General features: G+C 42.1%; 1 protein-coding gene across 1 annotated transcript; it reads left to right on the plus strand.

The window, feature by feature from the left end:
• Positions 1-11047: 11047 nt before the first annotated feature.
• Positions 11048-20273, plus strand: rflna (refilin A). The gene is made up of 4 exons (XM_053421329.1): positions 11048-11393; positions 11521-11876; positions 16585-16694; positions 16819-20273. The coding sequence occupies exons 2-4, from the start codon at positions 11658-11660 to the stop codon at positions 17150-17152; spliced, it is 663 nt and encodes a 220-aa protein (XP_053277304.1). The 5' UTR covers positions 11048-11393; positions 11521-11657; the 3' UTR covers positions 17153-20273.
• The last annotated feature ends 653 nt before the right edge of the window (positions 20274-20926 follow it).

Genomic DNA, 20926 nt, shown 5'->3' on the forward strand with positions numbered 1-20926 from the left:
ATCACTTAGAACAACAACTAAAACAAAACAGTTTTGTTGCCACTGTCACAAAACCGTCAAATACTTTCCATAGGTGAACCGTCAGTTTACATGCAGGGATGACGGCTGTGCTGGCAGTGTGTGATAGAAGAAGCACAGCATCAAGTTTGGTTTATAGCTAGTATTATAATTATGTGGTTGATATTACATTATATATGTATTACTACTATGATATGAATGCCTAAACCTAGCGCTTGTACTATTTAACCATTGCTTGTTGCTCCTTCTACTGTGGGCACAATTTGACACATTGATATTAGTTGACTGTGAGTCATAATGCAACATATATAGCTGAGTCCACACAAATAATCTCTCAGTAACTTATTATTGATTGTATTTCCTTGCCAGATGATGTTTGACAGATTTGTTTAATGCAAGGCAGGAATTACTTAGCATGCTTACACACCACTGCACATCTCTGAGCCCAGTGACTGAAATGTGCATGCATGTTACTATGTTGTATATGTGTGCAAGAGAGCAATTTCATTCAGGCCAACAAGTCTTGGCAGGAGTGTTTGGGGTGGCACTACAAATACGCCCACTCCATGCATTCTGGTTTGATGCCTTTCTGTGTGTGTGTGTGTGTGTGTGTGTGTGTGTGTGTGTGTGTGTGTGTGTGTGTGTGTGTGTGTGTGTTGGGGTGTACAGGTTGAGACACAGGCATCTAAACACAGCCTATTTACCCACAGCTGTGTTGAGCAACAGCCCAGAGAAGTGTGTGCGTGTGCATAAATGAGTGTGATGCAGAGAGTATCCTCCCTAAGTCCCGAGGCCAGACAGCGCGGCTGAAAGCACGAAGCCCCTGTCAGAGTGTGTCACCGTTGACAAGACTGATTCACAAGTCTGCCATCAACATGAACCTCAGGGCACTTTGAGGGCTGATCAATTTTCTGATCATTTCACTGTCAGACTGCCTGTCTGTGTCTTTTCAAAAGATTCCTGTGAAATAATTGATGTGATTCTGGGTGGGACGGTAAAATGACCAGCACAGGGAATTCTTCCAAGGGTTCAAGTGCTTTTACCTTTGGATCTTTGAGCTGAAAATGTCACGGGGAGAAATGTGAGGAATTTGCTCTCCTTTCATGTCGTTACTTGGCAGCACTTCTCCAGACACCTCCTGGCCAACATGCAACTGGGATGCAGGGCCTGAATACTGTCTCTCTCTCCTTCTACAGTCTCCCACCAACAGGTATGTGTGACATGGGCTGCAAACTCAGAGGCATCTCCTAATATGTTCACAGAAGGAGGAGGAAGGAAGCGTCACTCAGTGGAAAGAGGTCCACATAAGGAAAGGAGTTCAAAGGTCAGCACTTCATTGAAGAGGTTCCCGTCGGACTGAAGATGGAAAAAGGAAGATGTGGAGTCATTGCGGCAGAAAGTGGATGAGTAGGTGACCGTGTGAGTTACTGTGATGACGAAGGAGTCTGAGTTGGCACTTTTACACCTGACACTCAACTTGAAGATAAACTTGAATTTGAATTCTGCTTACTTTTTGTCAAAGAAAGCCACAAGGCCAGACTATACAGGTCTAAAGATTTGAGAAGATCCCTCCCACTAAGCTAACTGTCTTTTCATTTTATCCCTTCTCATGAGAGACTGAAAAGTGGAAAGACAACAACAACTAGATTCCAGGATATAGCTTATCCCAAAGCTGCACCTCCTTAACGCTCTAGATCCTGCACTACTGGCCACTTTTGAACAAAGGGCTGTAAAGCCAGTCTTTTTATTACTATGCGCTTGTGTGATTTATCTAGTGCTGATTATTGTCCTGCAGGTGCCAGTGAGTGTCTCATCCATAAATTGTTTACATTGAGGTTGAATGTATTTTTAATGTGTGCTTTATTTATTTGAACATTGGTTTATGATGTAGGATTTAAGTTTCGCTCGGTTTTTCATACTCTATGATGTGCTTTGAGTATTGTGTGTTTTCACTGATATGGTAATAAGTATAAAGTTAAAAGTTAGGCTGCATAAATCATAATGACATTGTAACTATTGTTCATATTTTGTTTTTAAATAACCCATGGTATTGTAGTGTCTACCATAAACCCAGCTGCTTCCTATTGTTCTCTCAGCAAATATCAGCTTCCTTTTCCAGCTCCATGGTCCTGCAGACAGGCTGATTTGGTCTGTAGGAGACTCTAGTCGTCTTGTCTCTGAATTCATTTGGTCTTAATTTATTCACACTAACGTGCTGCACACAGCACCATCAACAAAACTCTCATAAATTTTGTTCTATGAATCATAAAACTCAGTGGTTATATTTAAGTTTGACCAAAAAGTTATTTAGTTTTAAATGCAGAGAGCACAGGGAATAATTTACTATCGTCGTCTTATGTATGATATATTGTCTTTGTTGTCTTTTTGGCAGGACGGAAAGAGAAACTCCCTCCCAACACAATAGGCTTCCTGAACGTCTCACCCAGGATGCTCAACAAGTTGGAAACACATGTAAGGAGGCGATGCAGCAGAAAGAAACACATGGAGAGAAGTTTGTGTCCCTGGAGAGCAGCCAAGTCAGGATGTGGTTTGTCACCAAACTGTCCTGCACAGCAGATCCTCTGACCTCTGGAGAGGAGGCGGCTCATGAAAAACTCTCCTCCTGAATTCACTACAGCCTCCTGTTCGCATGAGACCTGCTGGGACTCCTGTGTACAGTTCAGTCTTCATATAAGAGGACAGAGAGAAGCACTGAGAGTGATCACACATCCACAACATGAAGAATTTGGTCAGAATCACTATAGATACATCAATCATACAGCTCGAGTTTTTTGGGGGGAACAATGAGTGACCATTAATTTAAGGTTGGTAGGTAGAAAAATTATATTATATTTTATAACATTATATTTTTGACAAAGATACAAAGAAAAATAAGACACATTATATGTTAAACATTCATAATAGCTATGCATAAAATATATTTTAAGTAGAGATTTGAAAGACTCTTCAGATCTGACCCCAATAGGAGAACTGTTTGGGGCTCTAACAGCAAAACATAGTCACTCTTTGAGGTCTGGGAATAACCAATCATCACAAAAAATTGTATTCATTAGATGTAAATCCTGAAACACATAATTTTTTATCAGCATCATACTAAGACCAAAATGTACCTGAACTCAAGGTTAGAGCACTCATATCAGTGTTTTTTCATTTGTTCCTCTCACTGGTTTGAACGCTCAGTTAAGAAAGTCTCCCCAATCACCAACAATTTACTTTCAACCTTTACATCAAAATATGATGTTATCTGCTGGGTGTGGTCCTTTAAAACCTCTTAAACTTTCAATCTTTCTCATCAAATCATAAATGTTTAATTTTAGAGAAACGCTCAAGGCTTTAAAAACATGTGAATGTGTTAATTAACATAGAATAAAATGCCTTAAAACCATTTAAAATTGCTTGAAGCCAGTATATGAATACTATAAAACAGGTTATTGATGAAATTGCACCACTATTATATTCACATTAACTTTTGAATAAGTGTTTGTTTTGTGCAATGAAAGAGAAAAGTATTAATTATTAGTTATTATAGCGTAATCACATTGAGTCTTTTCAAATAAAAATCCATTACATTGGCTTAAGCACAAGCATGCACACATAAAGTTAAGCTTATGGCTTTAGACACACATACACACATGCACACTCACTGAAGCTTGGGGGAATTCCTTCAATAACACTCAGGGCATAGCAGACATGGGTGGTCCATGCTTGTCATTGTATCCCCGCAGGCTAGAAGGCAAACACAAAGTACCATGGGAAACACAACCTGCCTTGATGGCAGAGCACTAGTGGTGCTGTCAATCTGGCAGAGAGTCGTACGGGCTGAGCACAAATCCCTCGGACGAGCAGGTTTGGTGCATCAACCAGCCAGAGATTAAACCATTCCTTGGTCAGAGGCAAGTCAACAGCAAGGAGGCTTTCTGGTGAAAACATATTGTGGAGAATAAATACCTCCGTTACTGCAGAGGAAGTCACCGCTTGTTTTTACTTCCCAGAACCTGGACTCAATCGCTTTGGTCTGATCGCAGGTTAATAAATATTGTGCTACTGCGGTGAGCTGCTGCGGCGTCCTCATCAGTCTCAGATTGCTGCATTTGATTTGGTGTCTTGCACTACCTGTGCACGGTTCACTGTCAGATCCAAACCACAGGCCTGAGCAAACACACTGAGCAAACAGGCAGGGCTGTTTTCAGGACCCGAGAGTGGAGCTTGTTTATGCTTCTTAAGCACAGAGGACGGGGCAAAGGGCAGGGCCTTTTCTCTCTAAGTGTGGAGACCAACTTGTCTGAATGGAGATGAATGGGACAAGAAACATAAACAGCTCTTATCTGTCCGTCCTCTGCCCCTGCACTGACCTGTTCTCGCCTTCCTCCGACCGCTCACATGTCTGTTTGCTCCCCTGCAGAGCCTGGCTCTCCCTGTGACCACTGTGCACCTTGTTCCGTCAATATATAACACAAAGAATCGATGCCCGGACACAAAGCACAGATTGTCTGTGTGTCCACATTTCATTTGGCTCTAGGGGAACACTGTTGACAGTCCTGCTTCCTGGTATTTACCTGACACGTCTATGATACATTTGCAGCTGAAGAAAATATCGAAACCAGCAGCTTATTGACTGTCCACGCAAACAGTCGATTCTTTCAATAAAAATGTCACGTGTTCAAATTATCTCCACATATTTACCCTTGCTGGATATTGATCCTGTATGTATAGATAAAGACCCATGTGCTAATTCTGCATCAGCAAGCACGGCAGGAAATACAGTCAGTCACATATCTGACTGTTACACATTGAACAGAAAGCCATTCGGGGGTGTTTACCTATTGACTGTTCACACAAAGCTGTGAGGAAGGGAAAATGTCAGAGGAAGCGGTGTGCAGGTGAATCACTGATTACAGCTGAGGCTGGATGAGCTGCTAGCATGCGAGGCCAACAGCTGTGGAGCCTGAGGGAAGTCTCAGTGAGGAGGTCACAGAGTGTGCAGAGTCGAGTGCAGCGAGCAACACCACTGATCAGCTCAGGACAATGATTTGTGTCTGCTGAAAATGTAGAGGAACACGTGAACAACAGCTTCCCCCCCAAGATGCTGGTGCTTATTTACATGCAGCAGAACAGCCAATAAAAATACCTGATAGAAGATGTAAACTGGTACAGGCTAAACTAAACACAGTGACAACTGTTTACAAAGGGTATACAAGTTTTCAATAAGCAGAGCTGAAGATTTAAGGAGAAGAAGGTTTGACTGGTTTCTTTTATTGCTTACCAGCTATACTAGTTTTATTCCAACCCGTGTGAATAGGATGTTTAGGTCATGTCAACTTTAAAAAAAAAAAAACGTATCGCCTTATTTCCCAAAAATAAATATCTAGAGAGCAACAAACATGAAACTAGTTTTTCTAATTAGTTTATCATAGTGCCTTTCTGTCTGCTGAATCCTAGTCGGTAAAACTCTTCATAACGTTTTGAGTTATTGTTACTATCAAACAGACAGATGTTAAAATATGACCCCTATTCGGTTTTCTATGAACGTTTAAGCCTTAATTGCAAGATCCATGATTCTTCATTAACTGTCAAACCTTAGACTGTATATAAAGATGGCCGACAAGGCTCCACCTCCTCCTCCCACTATCCAGAGCTGAAATATCCTTGATGAAAACGCTGCCATCTTACATATATGGAGAATTACAATCTGCTCATCAGTCATCGGGGGGGATGGAGCCACAGTAGCGAGGTCTCGTTGAAACACATGCTCAACCAGTCTTTAGTCAGTCTCAGCAGTTAATCATGACATTTCACCTTGTTTTTATAGAATCAAATAACAAACTAAAGCCAAACTTGCTTGAATAATGAACACTTAACACCGGTGTGAGTTGTACTACCTTAAAAGAGATATTTATTTGATGCGTACTTTGAACTTTTAGTTTGGTTTATGTCCACATCAATTAACATGGAGGAGGCAGGTTAATGATCTTTACATCAGCCAGCCTCCTGTTGGTGACTCAGATGCTTTGGCTTCACCTTTTAGGACCAGTCATGTCGTCCCTCGTCATATAGTGTCTGAAGGTTGGGAAGCGGACAGTTCATCTTTCTTTTTTTTGTTCCTCCGCAAGTCACGTCTGAAAACCTCTTTAGTTAGGTGTTAGAATGTTACATTACATCTTATAAATAGCTATAAAAACAAAGCCAAGGTTGATGGGAGTGTAATTTATGTTGCGAATATGTAGGTCAAATAAAGACAATTCTCCTGGTTAGTTAGCTGGTGTTGCCAAATACTTTCCTCACATGTGGTCCTTTGTAACTTGAACTTCTTCCTTCTAGTTTTCCCATATGTGTGCCAGAGAATACTTCCTGGTTTCCTGATTGTTCACCAGGTGGACATTTTTTAAACGGAATGCTCCAGATCACTTCTCCAAATTTTGACACGCCACTTAAAGCAACTTTGGGCTCAGTCCCAAGTCTGCTGATGTGACTGGTGGCAGCGTTGGGCCATCTATCTCTATAGAGAGAGAGAGATTAGAGGGGAATGGGGGAGAAGAGGCTGGGTGGTGATAGAGAGGGAGCTGCAGGGTGAGAACTGTCTTCTTTATCCTGGCAGGGCTCTGTACACATTAAAACCAGATGCACCCAGGCTCCAGAGAAATGAGGTGCGTTACGGATTGAACTTTGAATTCTGGATGGCATATTTAGAATCTGCCAGGCTCATCCATCATCCAGTCAGGGCATATTCATGACTCCTTTTCCAGCAGGCCAGAGGGAAACAGAGCAGAGGTGTGTGGGTCATGTGAGTCCACCGAACAAGTGGCCAGTGTTTATGTGAAGAGCAAACTGGAGAATGGTCACCTATCTGCGAGAGGGAGAAGATTCATGGCTGCGAGTCTGAGGAAGAGCGTTGTGTGTGTGAAGCCACAGTGACGTGCCCATCAGCTTAAAACAATCTCCTTGCCTGCACCGGCCTCTCTGTGGTTTGTTTACACTGAGAGCTCCTCCAGACTGCGCGTGCACATAGCTACGTGCACGTCCCACTGCACAGCCCGGGAATATGTGTGTACCCCAAACTGCAGAGGCAAACTTGAAAAATCGGCCATGGCGGCAACTTAGTCTATTTCTGTTTGTCTGTCTGTCTATTCGTCTGTCTGTCTTTCTATTCGTCTGTCTGTCTATCAGTCTGTATGTCTGTTTTTCCGTCTTTCTGTATCTCAGTTTGCCTGTCTGTTTGTCCGTCTGTCTGTCTCTCAGTCTGTTTGTTCGTCTGTCTGTCTCTCAGTCTGTCTGCCTGTTTGTCCGTCTGTCTATCTCTCAGTCTGTCTGTCTGTTTATCCGTCTTTCTGTATCTCAGTTTGCCTGTCTGTTTGTCCGTCTGTCTGTCTCTCAGTCTGTTTGTCCGTCTGTCTGTCTGTCCATCTGTCTCTCAGTCTGTCCGCCTGTTTATCCGTCTGTCTGCCTGTTTCTCCATCTGTTTGTCTGCTTGTTTATCCGTCTGTCTGTCTGTCTGCCTGTTTGTCTGTCTGTCTGTCTCTCAGTCTGTCTGCCTGCCGCTCATTGGGCAAACACACACACACCTGTATTAGCCCCCATATTTTCCAGACCCTATTCACACAGCTGGCTTGGCAACATTATGCGAATGTGGTGAGACTGAGCCAGAGAATTCTGCAGATCAAGAATGTGTGTGTGTGTGTGTGTGTGTGTGTGTGTGTGTGTGTGTGTGTGTGTGTCTCACTGTCTGCATGTGTGAGTGGATTTTTGCATCTGTGCATACAAACATGTTTATATCCTCATGTTTTTCACTGCGTGTGTGTGTGTGTGTGTGTGTTGGTGTTGCAGGATGTGAGTGATTGCCCTGTGAGGGGGAAGGATGATGGAGCACTAAAAGACGAATCATCAGCAGACGGCTTGGCTGTCCTCTCGCTCTGGGTCTGTCTCAAAGCCTCCTGGGATCTCTGAGCTCTCAGGAGTCCTGATTGCAGAACTCCTCAATCAACTCCCACATAACGGGGGCGGTCGCTTGGCCAAATGGTAAAGGTGTCTGTTCCATATGTCCGAGATGCAACCATTCATAATGGAATGGTTAGGGTTGGTATACAGAGTCAACAGAACTTCACTGAATGGACGAGAAGAATAAAACAGGTATGCAGCTGGGCGTCACGAAAAGTTAATGATCCTAGTATTTCAAAAGAATAATTCATCTGCGTGAAGTTGATGGATGGAGCACATGGAGAAAACATTCATGTAAAGCTGGTTTGAAATAGGATTTTTCTTTTTCATTGTTTGTGTTTTTCTCAGAATCGCTTTATTATTAAGACTGCAATGACATTTATACACATTTAATGACATTTTCCAATTATGCTTTTTTGAGTGGGCAATGTGATTTTATGCCACGTATGGAGGAACTATTAATCAGCTAACATGCTGTGCAGTAACTCAAACATTTTGTAGGTTAAATTAACAGTTAACAACCTGTAACTAAATGCATTGAATGCTGTCTTTATTCCCCAAATAACAGCTTTTTCCAGTAAACCTAAAATGAATTGGGAGATTGCGGACCTGAAAAAAAAGTGTTGCGATTTAAAGTAATTTTTCTTAAAACTGTTGGTCCGTATATTAAACAATGATTGGTGCATGATAAGATAGCAGCAAACATGATAAAAATAAAAAAAAGTTGCTTTTGTGATTGGATGTGTCCATGTACATCAGAGTAAATACAAGACAAAAATAATTGAGTGTGTAAAAAATCAGATGAACTTGATCACTGGGGTCATTTCCATCAACAGTTGAGCAACTCCTTCAATGGGCGCTCACATCCACTAACACACTCATCATCTGCGTCCCAGTATCTTGTGGCTAATCTGTACCAGATCTCCACTCTTATCCCTTGAATGCCTGAGGATCAACATGATGGGCTCTTTAAGATGAACATGATGACACAAACACACACCTGATGCGGAGAACGCCAGTAAAACTCCCAGCGCCGCGCCACAGATTCCTGCTGCGGCTTCCAAACAATAACACAGAGGAGGGAAAACAATTCTCCACAAACAAGATTACAGCTGCACAAGCTTAACAGGCATTCCATTAAGTACATCCTCCAGACAACAAAGGCAAAGACAGAGTTATCTTCATTTTTATGAGAACTGAAAAAAACTGAAAAACATCTTGTAGGATTTCCTGGCAATCTGTGGCAATCACCATGGAGAGCTGGTGGACCATCAAAGATACAATCAACCACTAGAGACACACAGTCAGCTCTGTGCAGCTCCGCACTGGCTCTTATTTATGCTCTGATATGTTTTTTTGGCAGAGTTGATGCTGGTGAGACTAATTGTATGAACAGAGAGCACAGACATTGTGTGGAGAGAACCATCAACAACGATTCAACTCTTTCTCCCCAGCCTGCTGTCTGCTCAGGTCGGCTTTATCTGCTCCCTCCCTCTTTCTGTGTGAGTGTGTGTGTGCGTGTGTGAGTGCTTGTGTGTGTCTGTGCAGCATATACTCATTTAGTAACTGGTGGATGCACAGCGTTCCCACCCGTCTCCACTGTCTCCACCCTGTCCTGAAATACACTGGGCAGGATGGCCAGACACACATACATAAACACATACACTCAGGCCTTATGAAAAATAACTGAACTGATCCTTTATTAATCCTTTCAAGAGTTAAATATTTTCTCAACTAAAACAAACATTTCCGTGGCAGCAGCTGACTGATGACTTCCTGAATCAAACAAGGCCTGAAATCTGGGGGCGTTCCCTCTCAACAGGATTAATAGTAAACTGTTGAATTGGATTGGACAGTTATTGGTTTGTGTGGTTATCCTGCTCATTTGTACGGATTTAGTGTCATGAGATGTTAAGATAAATAATTCAGATGTTAATGAACATAGGACTCTCATTCATCGCTATATGGAGATGATCTTGTTTTATATAACTGCAAAGCTTTTCAGTCAGACACACGTCATAAACAGTCTGTCTGCAGCGTTTTGCCGTCTCAACTCACTCAAGTCCAGCCTGTGTTGAATGCAGTCAAAACTAAACTGGTCCTGTTTTTAGATGCCAGGAGGGAGTCCACGTTGCAGACTCAGGAGAAGACAAGTTGATATTTAATATGATGACTGTCTTTTTTTAGGCGACAGGTTGAAAACCTTTTGGAAGACTGAGTTAAGTTAAGTTTATTTTAGGCTTTTCTTTCTTAGAAACCAGAATAAGATGGTTCCAGTCACCTCGATTAATTTTACATAAATGCATCAGGACAATGTCTCTACCTATATTCTGCAGAATTTAACTACTTGTTTAGTTTACCTTCAGCTTCATTTGGATTTGAACTGTGTTTAATATTGTTATAAGTTATCGTATTGTCCTTACCTTACCTGGCAAAACAAAATATTTACAGTTTCCACATTTTAAGTTCAAACTTCTTATTTTATGTGGTATTATCAATTGTAAATGATAATTGTCAACTTAATAATATTGAGTTAATATATTGTAGACAAGATTTTGAACTGTGATGATCAAACCATTATTACGTATTCATAAATGCAGTGATTACTAACTGTTATTTATCAAGAAATATGTAATCAATGACAGATTGCTCATAATATCTGATATATTATTAACTCTTACTTAACTGAAATAATTATGAAAAGTGTGTATTGAATGATTACCAACTGAATCATTAGTGGCTAAGTGTTATATTTTCACTATGGACGGTGATATAAAAGTAATCGATGAGTTATTATGATCATAGCCATCACTAAATGTGGAGCTTTATCTATAAGCAGAAGTGGATAAGTTGCTGAAGGACATTTGAACGGAGTTTCTGACCATAAACACCCTCAATAAAACTGTGCTGTGCAGCAGGAGGAGAGGACGACGTGTTCTCCCCTGTCGGTTGTACATGGAAGTGATCCAGATCACGGGGGCTGGACTGGATCCAGGTGCAGAAAAAAAAAAACCTGGCAGGGCAGGAGCAGTAAGAGGGAGCACTGAGAGCACACACACACATACACACACACACACACACACACACACACACACACACACACACACACACACACACACACACACACACACACAGACACACACACACGCACACACACACGTGTACAGTGCGCACACACTCTCACTCACACACAGTCACACAGTCAGAGCAGAGCAGAGCAGAGGAGCTCTCATCCAGATCTGTGCCAGACGCATGGTCAACTTTTGGTTTCTGCGCGGCTTCTATCACATTTTGTTTCATTTTGACTTCAAGAGTAGTTGAAACTTAACTTCGTGACAACTTTGAGGTGTTTTTAAAGTGGATTTGTCACGCCTGTTGGATATATCCTTTGGAATTACAGTTGGATACTCCGCGACGCACAGGTACAGTAAAGTTTGAGGAGACGTTAAGGCTGAGTTAGTGTCACTCTGTGGGTTCTAGTCTACAGTCGGTGTCTGGATGATGGTTAAAAAACATTTCCTGATGTTTCCCTCTCTTCTCTGCTTTCAGAAGTCATCTGCAGCTCGACCCGGATTGTTTCTTTCCGACGCAGGAGCGCGCAGGGGCAGCCCGCAGCTCTTCAAGGGAAAAACTCTATCCGTGCGTCTCCGCCTGGGCTCTGACTTTTTAACCGAGCCGTCCCAGATATGGTGGGGCACCTCCACCTACAAGCGATGGATGATAGCCTGAAAGGAAAAAACCGAGAGGGGCTGCTCGACAGCCCGGATTCGGGACTGCCCCCGAGCCCCAGTCCGCCCTTCTGCTCGCTGTCCCCGGGTCTGATCGAGTCGCGCTCCAGCAGCTGCACGACGCCCGAGGAGAGCCACCATGGATGTTATCGGAAGGAGAGCAGAGAGGGGAAACTGGTGAGAAACACTTCACTTATTTGCTTCATGGTTGGAAAGTGTGCTGATCAGACAGCTGCGGGTCTGTTGTGTATCCAAAATGATTTTACTGAGAGGGGCTTCAGTGACAAAGTCAATCAAAGGATGAAAAAAGGTTCAGTGACGCTGCTGTTTGAGACACTGACAATGTGAGACTGTTATAGTGTTTGGACAGAAACTGATTTCAACCAACATCTGGAAGCTCTCTCTCTCTCTCTCTCTCTCTCTCTCTCTCTCTCTCTCTCTCTCTCTCTCTCTCAAATTCTGAAGATGCCACTGGTCCCTCAATAGTCCAATAAAACGTCTTCTTCTTTCCTGTTTTTTCAATCTGGTGCATCAGCTGGACCCTCTAAATACATTGTGTCATAGGGGTCAGTGGGTTGATCAGGCCCAGCTGCAGGTCTCCAAACATGGGGTCCAGAGACTCCCAGGACCGAATTCCAGGGGTTCAAAATTAAAAGGAAAGTTATATAGCACTTTTTATTTCAGTCAATAGCGGGAATGTGAGTGGAGGTGTGTAAGACTGTGATCGGGTTTCTTTCTCCTCACCTACAGGGTGGAAACACATGTTTAGCATGTTATCAGATGGCGCTCCCCAGGCAGTTTTATTACTCTGTCAATGGAGGACTCAGATTAAGAAGTTTGGGTTATGCTTCTTCTTCTTGGTTATAATCAGTGGGGAACTTCTAGATGGTAAGTCTGGCTCTTAGCTCAATAAACCTTGGAATAAGCCAGCATGAGCAGGTCTGTGTGATCTGTGAAACCCTATTATTGTTTGTGACCCTCGAAAAAATATGATCACTATAAAAACCATACTTGTAAGAAAACTCAGATTTGTAAGTTACAACATGTTTCATTTCCTCGTCAATCCTGTTCTGACCCCTCTCATTGATCGGCAAACCCCCGGGGTTATATATGGGACCTGCAGCATTTGTATTTCATAATTTTGTCTCTGGTTCCTCCACCTGAAGATTAACTTGAGTACTGACGTTTAAAAGTCATAATCACTAGCTTTTGTCAGAAACATTGTAGTTTGTTGCCTAAAACTTCTGCATCCTGTGAAACATTAAAAGGCCCAAAATGAGAAACTGGAAATAGTATCAAAGCCAAGTTAGAGTATTAGATAGAACACTGCACAGCTATTGAGTTAAAAAAAAAATAGCTTAAAGCAAAAAATACATCAACATCTGGGGGCCAGAATCTTGCTTGATTTTTTAAAGTTCAGTTCTCCATGTGTGTGGAGAAAAAACGGATCCTATTCACTTGGTTCTGTTTATGTAGTCTCAGTATTTATCAGTGATGATGAAACGTCCCTCGTGTTAATGATAATTCTCTTACAGTGTCTGTCAGCCCAAACCAGTTACTGCTCAGATCTCACTGGATACCAGCGCGACCAGTCACTAGCATTTTGACTTCTTGTTTTATTTCTGATAAAGTTTAAATGGTTCTCTGCTTCACACATCATTAACTTTTCTGGGGAGAAAAGTTCAAATAGTCAGTGCACCTGAGTCAATATTAGTATCATTATTGCTTGTTTACTTAAAGATTATACCATAACACAATTCTTTGGAACATCTTTCAGAGAAACAAAGATGTACGCTTATTGATGCATTTTCTATGGACAAATGCATTATGATGTCACACCCTGCAGTGACTTGTGTGTCACATATGTCAAGAGGGTTTCGATTGAAAGTCATTTCCAGGTCACTCCCAGTTTCAAACAGTCTTGAGAACATGTCTGCGCAGGTCGGGGTGGCTTTCAAAGTGTCTGAAGCAAGCCTCAGAAATGCGGCGCTCCATAGGGGGAGTCGCACGACATCGGTTTGCAGGAGCCTGAAACTCATGAAGAGAGGCAGAGAGGTCCTCTAATCCTCTGGAGGCTCAGATTAGTAGGACTCCTCTGCTCTGCGGCTTCCCTTTTTAAAGATCAGTCCGGAGACAAGCTGCTCCTGCTTGTGTTTCTAATCCTGTCTGTCCTGGCTTGTGTGCTTGAAAAGAAAAATCAAACCTTTGCATCAGGAAATAAATGTTTTTTTTTTCAAGATGTCAGGAACAGGTCTGGCAGCAGGAGCAGGGGAAGCATGTGTGCTCAAGTTGTTCTCTCTCCAGATCTATTTTAGTGTTGTTTTTGTGTCCCACCTAAGAACAATCCCCAAGTCCTATTTTGAGGTGCAGGGGCTTGTTAGAGCGGCTGGCTGCTGTTGCATAAGTGTTTGTTGACCTGTCAAATTAAACGGGGATAAACACTGAGATGGACGGTTCGGAAACTTGGTTCAAAGTTTAAAAGATGCACGATAATCAATCTTGTACTCACATTTCACTGTGTTAATAGATTTACAATCGGGGCTATAGATGCATGAAAACTGTGAGTGTGTAATCTTGAACATTTCAGAGCTGGATAAGGTTAAGACCACATCCAGTCAAAGGAGGTGGCTCAAATGTCAGTGGATTAACCAGGAGGACAAACAGGAGACAGATCTCATGACTTTCTTCTAAATCTGCCTCCCTGTGTGATACTGATGCTCTCACATTAATACTCACAATGTAAAGTGGGGGGCCTGACTCCTCCAGCAGCCAGCGGTCGCAGTGTTTGAGTTGGCGTTTCTCTCAGCCACTCTGTATTGTGCATTGTATGTTGTGTGGGTTGCTCAGCTGCAGGCTATTTTTCCTGGGCAGAAATGTGCCTCCAGGGGGGTTTGTGCTTTGTGAGCGTACCGGGGTATCCAGCGCCTGAAGGTGACCCCCGCTCCATTTGCGAGTGTTTGCTTTGCAGAAGTGGCCAGGACTCACTGTGGAGAAATAGCTGGGATGCTCTCAATGCTGGAGCAGCAGAGGACAATCACATTCTCCTGCAGTATTTTCAGGTCATGAGGAACCAGCAGCAGGAAATGAGCCACATGCATATGACCCTTTTTTTTTCAACCTCGCGTGGCAAAACCAGTAGCCGTGTGAGGCGCAGTCAGAGCGCGTGGGGATGAGGGTCGGCTGTAGGTAAGACGAGCTTCACACAGCGCTCGGCTGTGCCCTTGGCCTGTTGTTGCTCGTCCCCTGTAGTGGCATGTGCTCTTAACAGCGGCCAGATCACAGCATGTGACAGTCTCTCGTGTGTAATGTGAGAGTTGTGGTCGAGGTGTCACTTGCTTCAGACGGACAGTGCTTGAGAAAGAGAACGTCCAGTCACATCCTGGCCTCCCAGTGAAAGACAGGATCTGTGGCTCTGATTGGTGCAGCTCCTTATGGCTGTGAAGGGGATGGTCTGAGAGGTCAAGGGTCAACACACTGTTCATACAGTTAGTTTGACTACAGTGAACATACTTGGTGTCATCATTAGCTTATCTGACAGGATGAGGTTAACTTTATCCATCCTGAACAGACATCATGAATTATCAATATCAATATTAAAGTGTAAAATTCATATGATTCCCATGATAAATTAAATATATGTTTACAACAGTTCAATTTCGATGAATTGTTTATACCTTTTGATTTTACTTTAGTTATTCATGTGTTTATTTACGATATATTGTAAGGTGTCTAGAAAGGGTGCATGTAAAAATAATTATCTCCTCGTTATTATAGTGGTGAGTATCCGTGCCTGTCATCTATCTATCTATCTATCTACCTATCTATCTATCTATCTATCTATCTATCTATCTATCTATCTATCTATCTATCTATCTATCTATCTATCTATCTATCTTAATATATTATTGTTATTTAATCGATTGATTGAGAAAATAATCTGCAGATTAACTGAAAATAGTTATTATTTGTAGCACTAGAAAGCTTCAGCGTGAATACAATTTGAAGTACGTTGTGTTTCCAAAAGTATTTTATGGATACAAAAAATCATCAAACTGTGTGTGTGTGTGTGTGAGTGTGTGAGTGTGTGTGTGTGTGTGTGTGTGTGTGTGTGTGTGTGTCTGTGTGTGGATAAGGTTAAGGTTTTGGTTAGGCTGAATGGAAGTCATTGCAGTTGAAAGGCTCTGATGGCTTTAAGAGGTGGGATAATGAGAACGGACACAATCAGATGAGCTACAGAGCCATCACACATGAAACTTCGTAAAAATCATAATTCCCAAGAACCAGGAAGAAATATGACTGAGGCATCAAATGTGATAAGAGGCTGTTTTTCTTTGGTTAACGTCCCCAGAAGACCGCCATATTAGCTAGTTATGATTTTCAAACAGCATTGTTTCCACGAAGCCTGACTGCTAGCTGCTCTGCTCTTAGTTTAAATTTTAAACTTCCCATTTCACTAACTTCTGTAGGCTCCAACATATGTGAGCCTATTTTCAGTCCACACACACACACACACACACACTCAGCATTGTGTTTGTGGGTCACACGTCTGTAGTCAGCCTGAACTGCAGTGACAGCTTGTGAGAAAGTGACTTACCAGCTACACTTCATTTGGCTGGAGCCACACTGTGTAATTATCTGAATTCAAATGGAAGTACTGCCCTGACTGCTGTGGTTCTCGTCTAAGTGTTGTTGTAGTTGTGCGATGGACAAGTCGAGTTCTCCTGGGGGTTGGAGCATCGAGGAGGGCTTCTGGCTCTGCTCAAACCCCCAACCCTGCTGCGATTTCCTTTACTGGAATTCTTTGAATGGACACGTTGGCAGGCTGGTTGCTCACAGTTCCTGGATGTTTTAGTGAGGTTGTGACTCTTGTGTGTCTTTTACACAGCTGCCCTACCTGCTGCTGAACTCCACAGGAACAGACCCCAAGAGTCGCATGTACCCCGTGTTCTTCGGGGAAAGCATCGAGGTCAACCCCAAACCAGAGCAGGAAATCAAGTAAGAGGACACACACAGACGCAACAGTGGCTACAATCTGGTGTTTAACATTGTCTTTTCAACACTGCCACCTAGTGATCAGTTTTTAGATGTGTGCTTAAACTGTTGATCATCTCCTCTCCAGGTGCATCTCTGAGGTCAAGTATGACTCCGACAAGCATTACCGGGACCAGGTGTACTGCGCCCCCGTTCCCACGGCCACCTCCTTCAGCGAGACAGTGGTCGCGGTGCAGAACTGCACGTGGAGGAGCTACAAGTCCCAGGTGTACCTGGAGCCGCGGCAGAGGCCCATCAGCTACCAGAGTACCACCATCATCTACCCCAAACACGCCAAGAACACTTACCGCACCACGCTCAACTACAACGCCATGGGTTCCCGCCGCTGGTTTGTCTCCACGGTGCAGCTGGAGTCGAGCGAGGATACTAGTCCGTGTATCATCTACACCGAGGACCTGTAGAGCTCAGCCCATACAGGGGGATGGCTACCTGGCAACCATATTGTTTTTTTCTCAGAGGATGAGGATGGAGGGAGGGCCCATTTGGAAAAAGGAAATACTTCAAGTGTTGTCTGGAGGCCCTACAAACCCTGGTCTGTTCATTTTCACGTGCCATGGAGGAAACTCTGGGAACCTTCAGTGACATTTCACCTGAGTGTCTTTAGACTTTCTACTGAGGCCGTCTTTAGAAAGGGACTCCTGGCAGTTTAAAGCTGCACTTGAATGGTTAATGTCTTATTTAATACAAGAGCTGACAAATTGGTGGCTTTCCGGTTTTTAATGATCAGATTGCAGACGTCTGTATATGTAGAGAAAAGTCGAGATGACACGAGTTGTGGGAGTTCGCGCAAACTCCGGTCACACCAATGCAGAGCTTGCTAATATGGCTTTATTGCACTTGTTTTCTATATATCCCAGTCCTCTCCGTGGACGTGGAATCGCAGGGGGAGAATTTCAGGTCTGCGTTTGAAAAATTGGACCAAAGACTGTTTATCTCTGCAATAAGTCCCCACTATGAGACAGTTACACAGTTTTAACTACACATTTAAGCAACAGCTTGTTCGGTTTGGTCAAGCACTCAGTTGAAATATCTGCACACTGCAGGTGTTGGGATTATTCACACGAACCAGAGGGATGTGTATAGAGTGAAGACTGAAGTCTAATCCTACAGCACGATCACAGCACAGTGTACATGAGGCCTGGAGAAGATTTGATGTTTGAAGCCTCGAAAACCTGGTTTCACGTCTGAGAATTCGATAAATATTGAACCGTGTTGGATCACTGGACTTTTGGTCTTAACTTAATTTGAATACTTTGGTTAAAACAATGTCACAGTTAAGTTTTTTTTTTCAGTAAACTGGTTCTTGTGTGGTCTCAATGGGGCGCTGGAGAGCTGGAGAGCTGGAGAGCTGGAGAGCAACAATCAAGGTTAACATTTATGGGAAATATATCCTCATGATAACAGTTTTATTTATTAAGAGTTTAATTACAAAAACTCAACTGATCTGCTTCGTGATTGCAGGACCACATCATCTGTATTTTCAGAATTATTGATAATACTGAACAAATATGGCCTCTGATAATGGTGGCAAATGGGAATTAGTTCATGACTTTGTCTTTTCGATCCATGTAACAGTTTGTTTGATATTATAACTTGTTCTGGTTTCCCTCAGACAATAATGAAGCAAAACATGTGAGAATCAGAGGGAAGTGACACTTCTCTGTCCAGCTCTGGTTACAGAACTAAACTGGCGCTGATTACTTCTCCATTACAACTTCTCCGGAAGTTTCATGCTACAAACAATCGACAAGTCACTGTTTCACTTCTCAATGAAAGGTTGACATTGTTCTGGATTGCACCAGCTCTTCATAAATGTGTCACGCAGTTTGTGGATAAAATAGCTGCTCATTAACTCAGCTACTTACATCGCTGTTGCATCACAACTCGCTGCAGTGTCAGACGCTAAGCGTCAGAGGAGCAAACAATGAATTGAACATAACTACTTTGTGAATGTAGTTGATATGAGTTATGAACTATCCAATAATGCTAACATTTATTAGCCTGACACTTTTAGCACGTGTCATGTGGGACATTTCAACCATTCAGTTTTTTTATGCTATGAATGTGCCAAACAGTAGCTCTGTCAGTCGATGCAGTCACTTACACGTGGCCCTTTAAATAATAACCAGTCTTTACTCTACTTGTTTGTTTAATGCGACCCCCTCTAAATACAGGCTGTGTCTGAAATCACACTACGTAGTGCGCTATATAGTGAGCTCACCATTTAGTTGTGCTGTCCAAATGTTTAGTGACGGTTTTGATACCCAATATTGTGCACATTGCACAGTTAGTGACCATCAATTGACCAAAGATTGTGTACAATTGATGGTCACTAACTGAGCATCATCTACCAACAGCCCAACCTGTCGTACAGATGTAAATACGAGCGGAGCAGCTCATCACAAACTGAGACAAACACGTTTATTTCTACTAAAGATTGTCATTCATTTTTTTACCTTAAAGTTTCAACACTAACTGTAAAATAAACATTGTGGGATTGCGACAATGATTTTGTTCTTTTTTTTTCTTCTGATGAGCTCACTAGAGTATATTGAGCCCTAGAAGACCACATATAGTGAAATGAGTGGGAGATTTCAGGCCACAGCCATAGTGATATTTCAATCTCCAAATGAACTTTTAGATTTATGAATTGCTGGTGCAGCCGAGTGTTGGACTTTGTTTTTCAGATACCACCAAATTGTTATTGTGGGACGTTTGTGTTCGATGTTGTTTCAAAAGCATGAATTTCCTCTGGTATCACCAACATGTAAAAAGTCGAGCAGTGATTAGCTTTCCCTGTTGAAGATGTAAAATAGATTTTTTTTATTAATGGAGCGTTTTGATGAGTTCTTATGTGTCTGTCTTATATATATAAATATACATATATATATTTAGATTATTGAACATGGCAAATATTGAGACTTTGGATTTTACCTCAAATTTTCTAAGGTATCAGTTTTATGTCATTGCAAATGTGTATTCCCAATTTTTCAACGGAGGTCGTGAGCTTGAGATCTTGTTTCATTTCGTAGTTTGAAAAGCCCTCCAGTAGTGTGTAAAGTCGAAAGGACATGAAGGCTGTGAATCTGAGGTGGTTCATCACATACTGGGTTCAAATGAGGGAACAGTAAGTATAGCAGAACAAAGAGCGAGACACCAGGAGACGAGATGAGGCCCTTGTTCTGGAGACGGCTCTTTGTGCAGAGCAGTAAAGCTGCTGCTGAGAGGATGGAGAGCTGCGCTACGTGTTGATGGTCTGTGAAATGTCAGAGAATCCTGAGACAGAGTTGGAGGGTGTCAAGTCAAACACGATGGTGGTTTTGTGTGAGATACTTTTTGTGTTTCCTAACACTTGATTTTGTTACTGTAAAATATTCTCCTGTTGTATATGTGGCATTGAGGCACTTCATAATTCTCTTTATATTTTTGTACGTCGATAATTGTTCCTGGTCTGATCGAGGAAAATAATTTAAAAAGATGCATTATCCTAAATGAATAAAAAAGAAATTCCCAAAACACTAATTATGTTGTCCTGAATCTTAATCTTAATTTGAATCACATGACATTGTATTTCCCTTCTTGCCACAGGTTTAATTTTTGTCCCTCTGAAAACATATTTACTACGGTGCAGATGTAAAAAGTGTGAAGGTTTATTCATTAAGAATTTAAGAACAAAATACAGCATATATATTTTTAGAATTTTGAGGTTTTGAAAGTTTTCAGGCCATCAATATCGGGACAGTAATGACTTTATTTTTCTTTAGACTCTTTGCTTCAGTCCATGTTATTTTAAACATTTTACTGTGTCTAAGATTTAATATCACTTTATTTGTCCCAAGGGAAATTTGTCTAGGACATTATGGCTGTCACATAAAATTACAAACATTACATAGACATAAAGTTTCCCCATCATCTGGTGCCTCTTTATTTTCCTCCAGTGCTTAATAAGACTGAGGTGAAACACTGACGTGGCCTGACATCAGTTTTACAGTTACCGAGTTCTCGTCTCAGGTGTTTTAGTTCCTGATGAAATCCTGGCCAAAGTTGATATTTATCAAACAGCAGACTGGTGGTTTGCTCATGATCCATCATGCTGAAAAAAATAAAAGCTTCAACGTGATATATTCTTTGAAAACTTCTCAGTGTGGAAAATGTAATTGCACGAGTGAATATTA

This window comes from Pleuronectes platessa, chromosome 4, assembly GCF_947347685.1.
Source record: "Pleuronectes platessa chromosome 4, fPlePla1.1, whole genome shotgun sequence".
In the NCBI taxonomy this organism is placed as follows: domain Eukaryota; kingdom Metazoa; phylum Chordata; class Actinopteri; order Pleuronectiformes; family Pleuronectidae; genus Pleuronectes; species Pleuronectes platessa.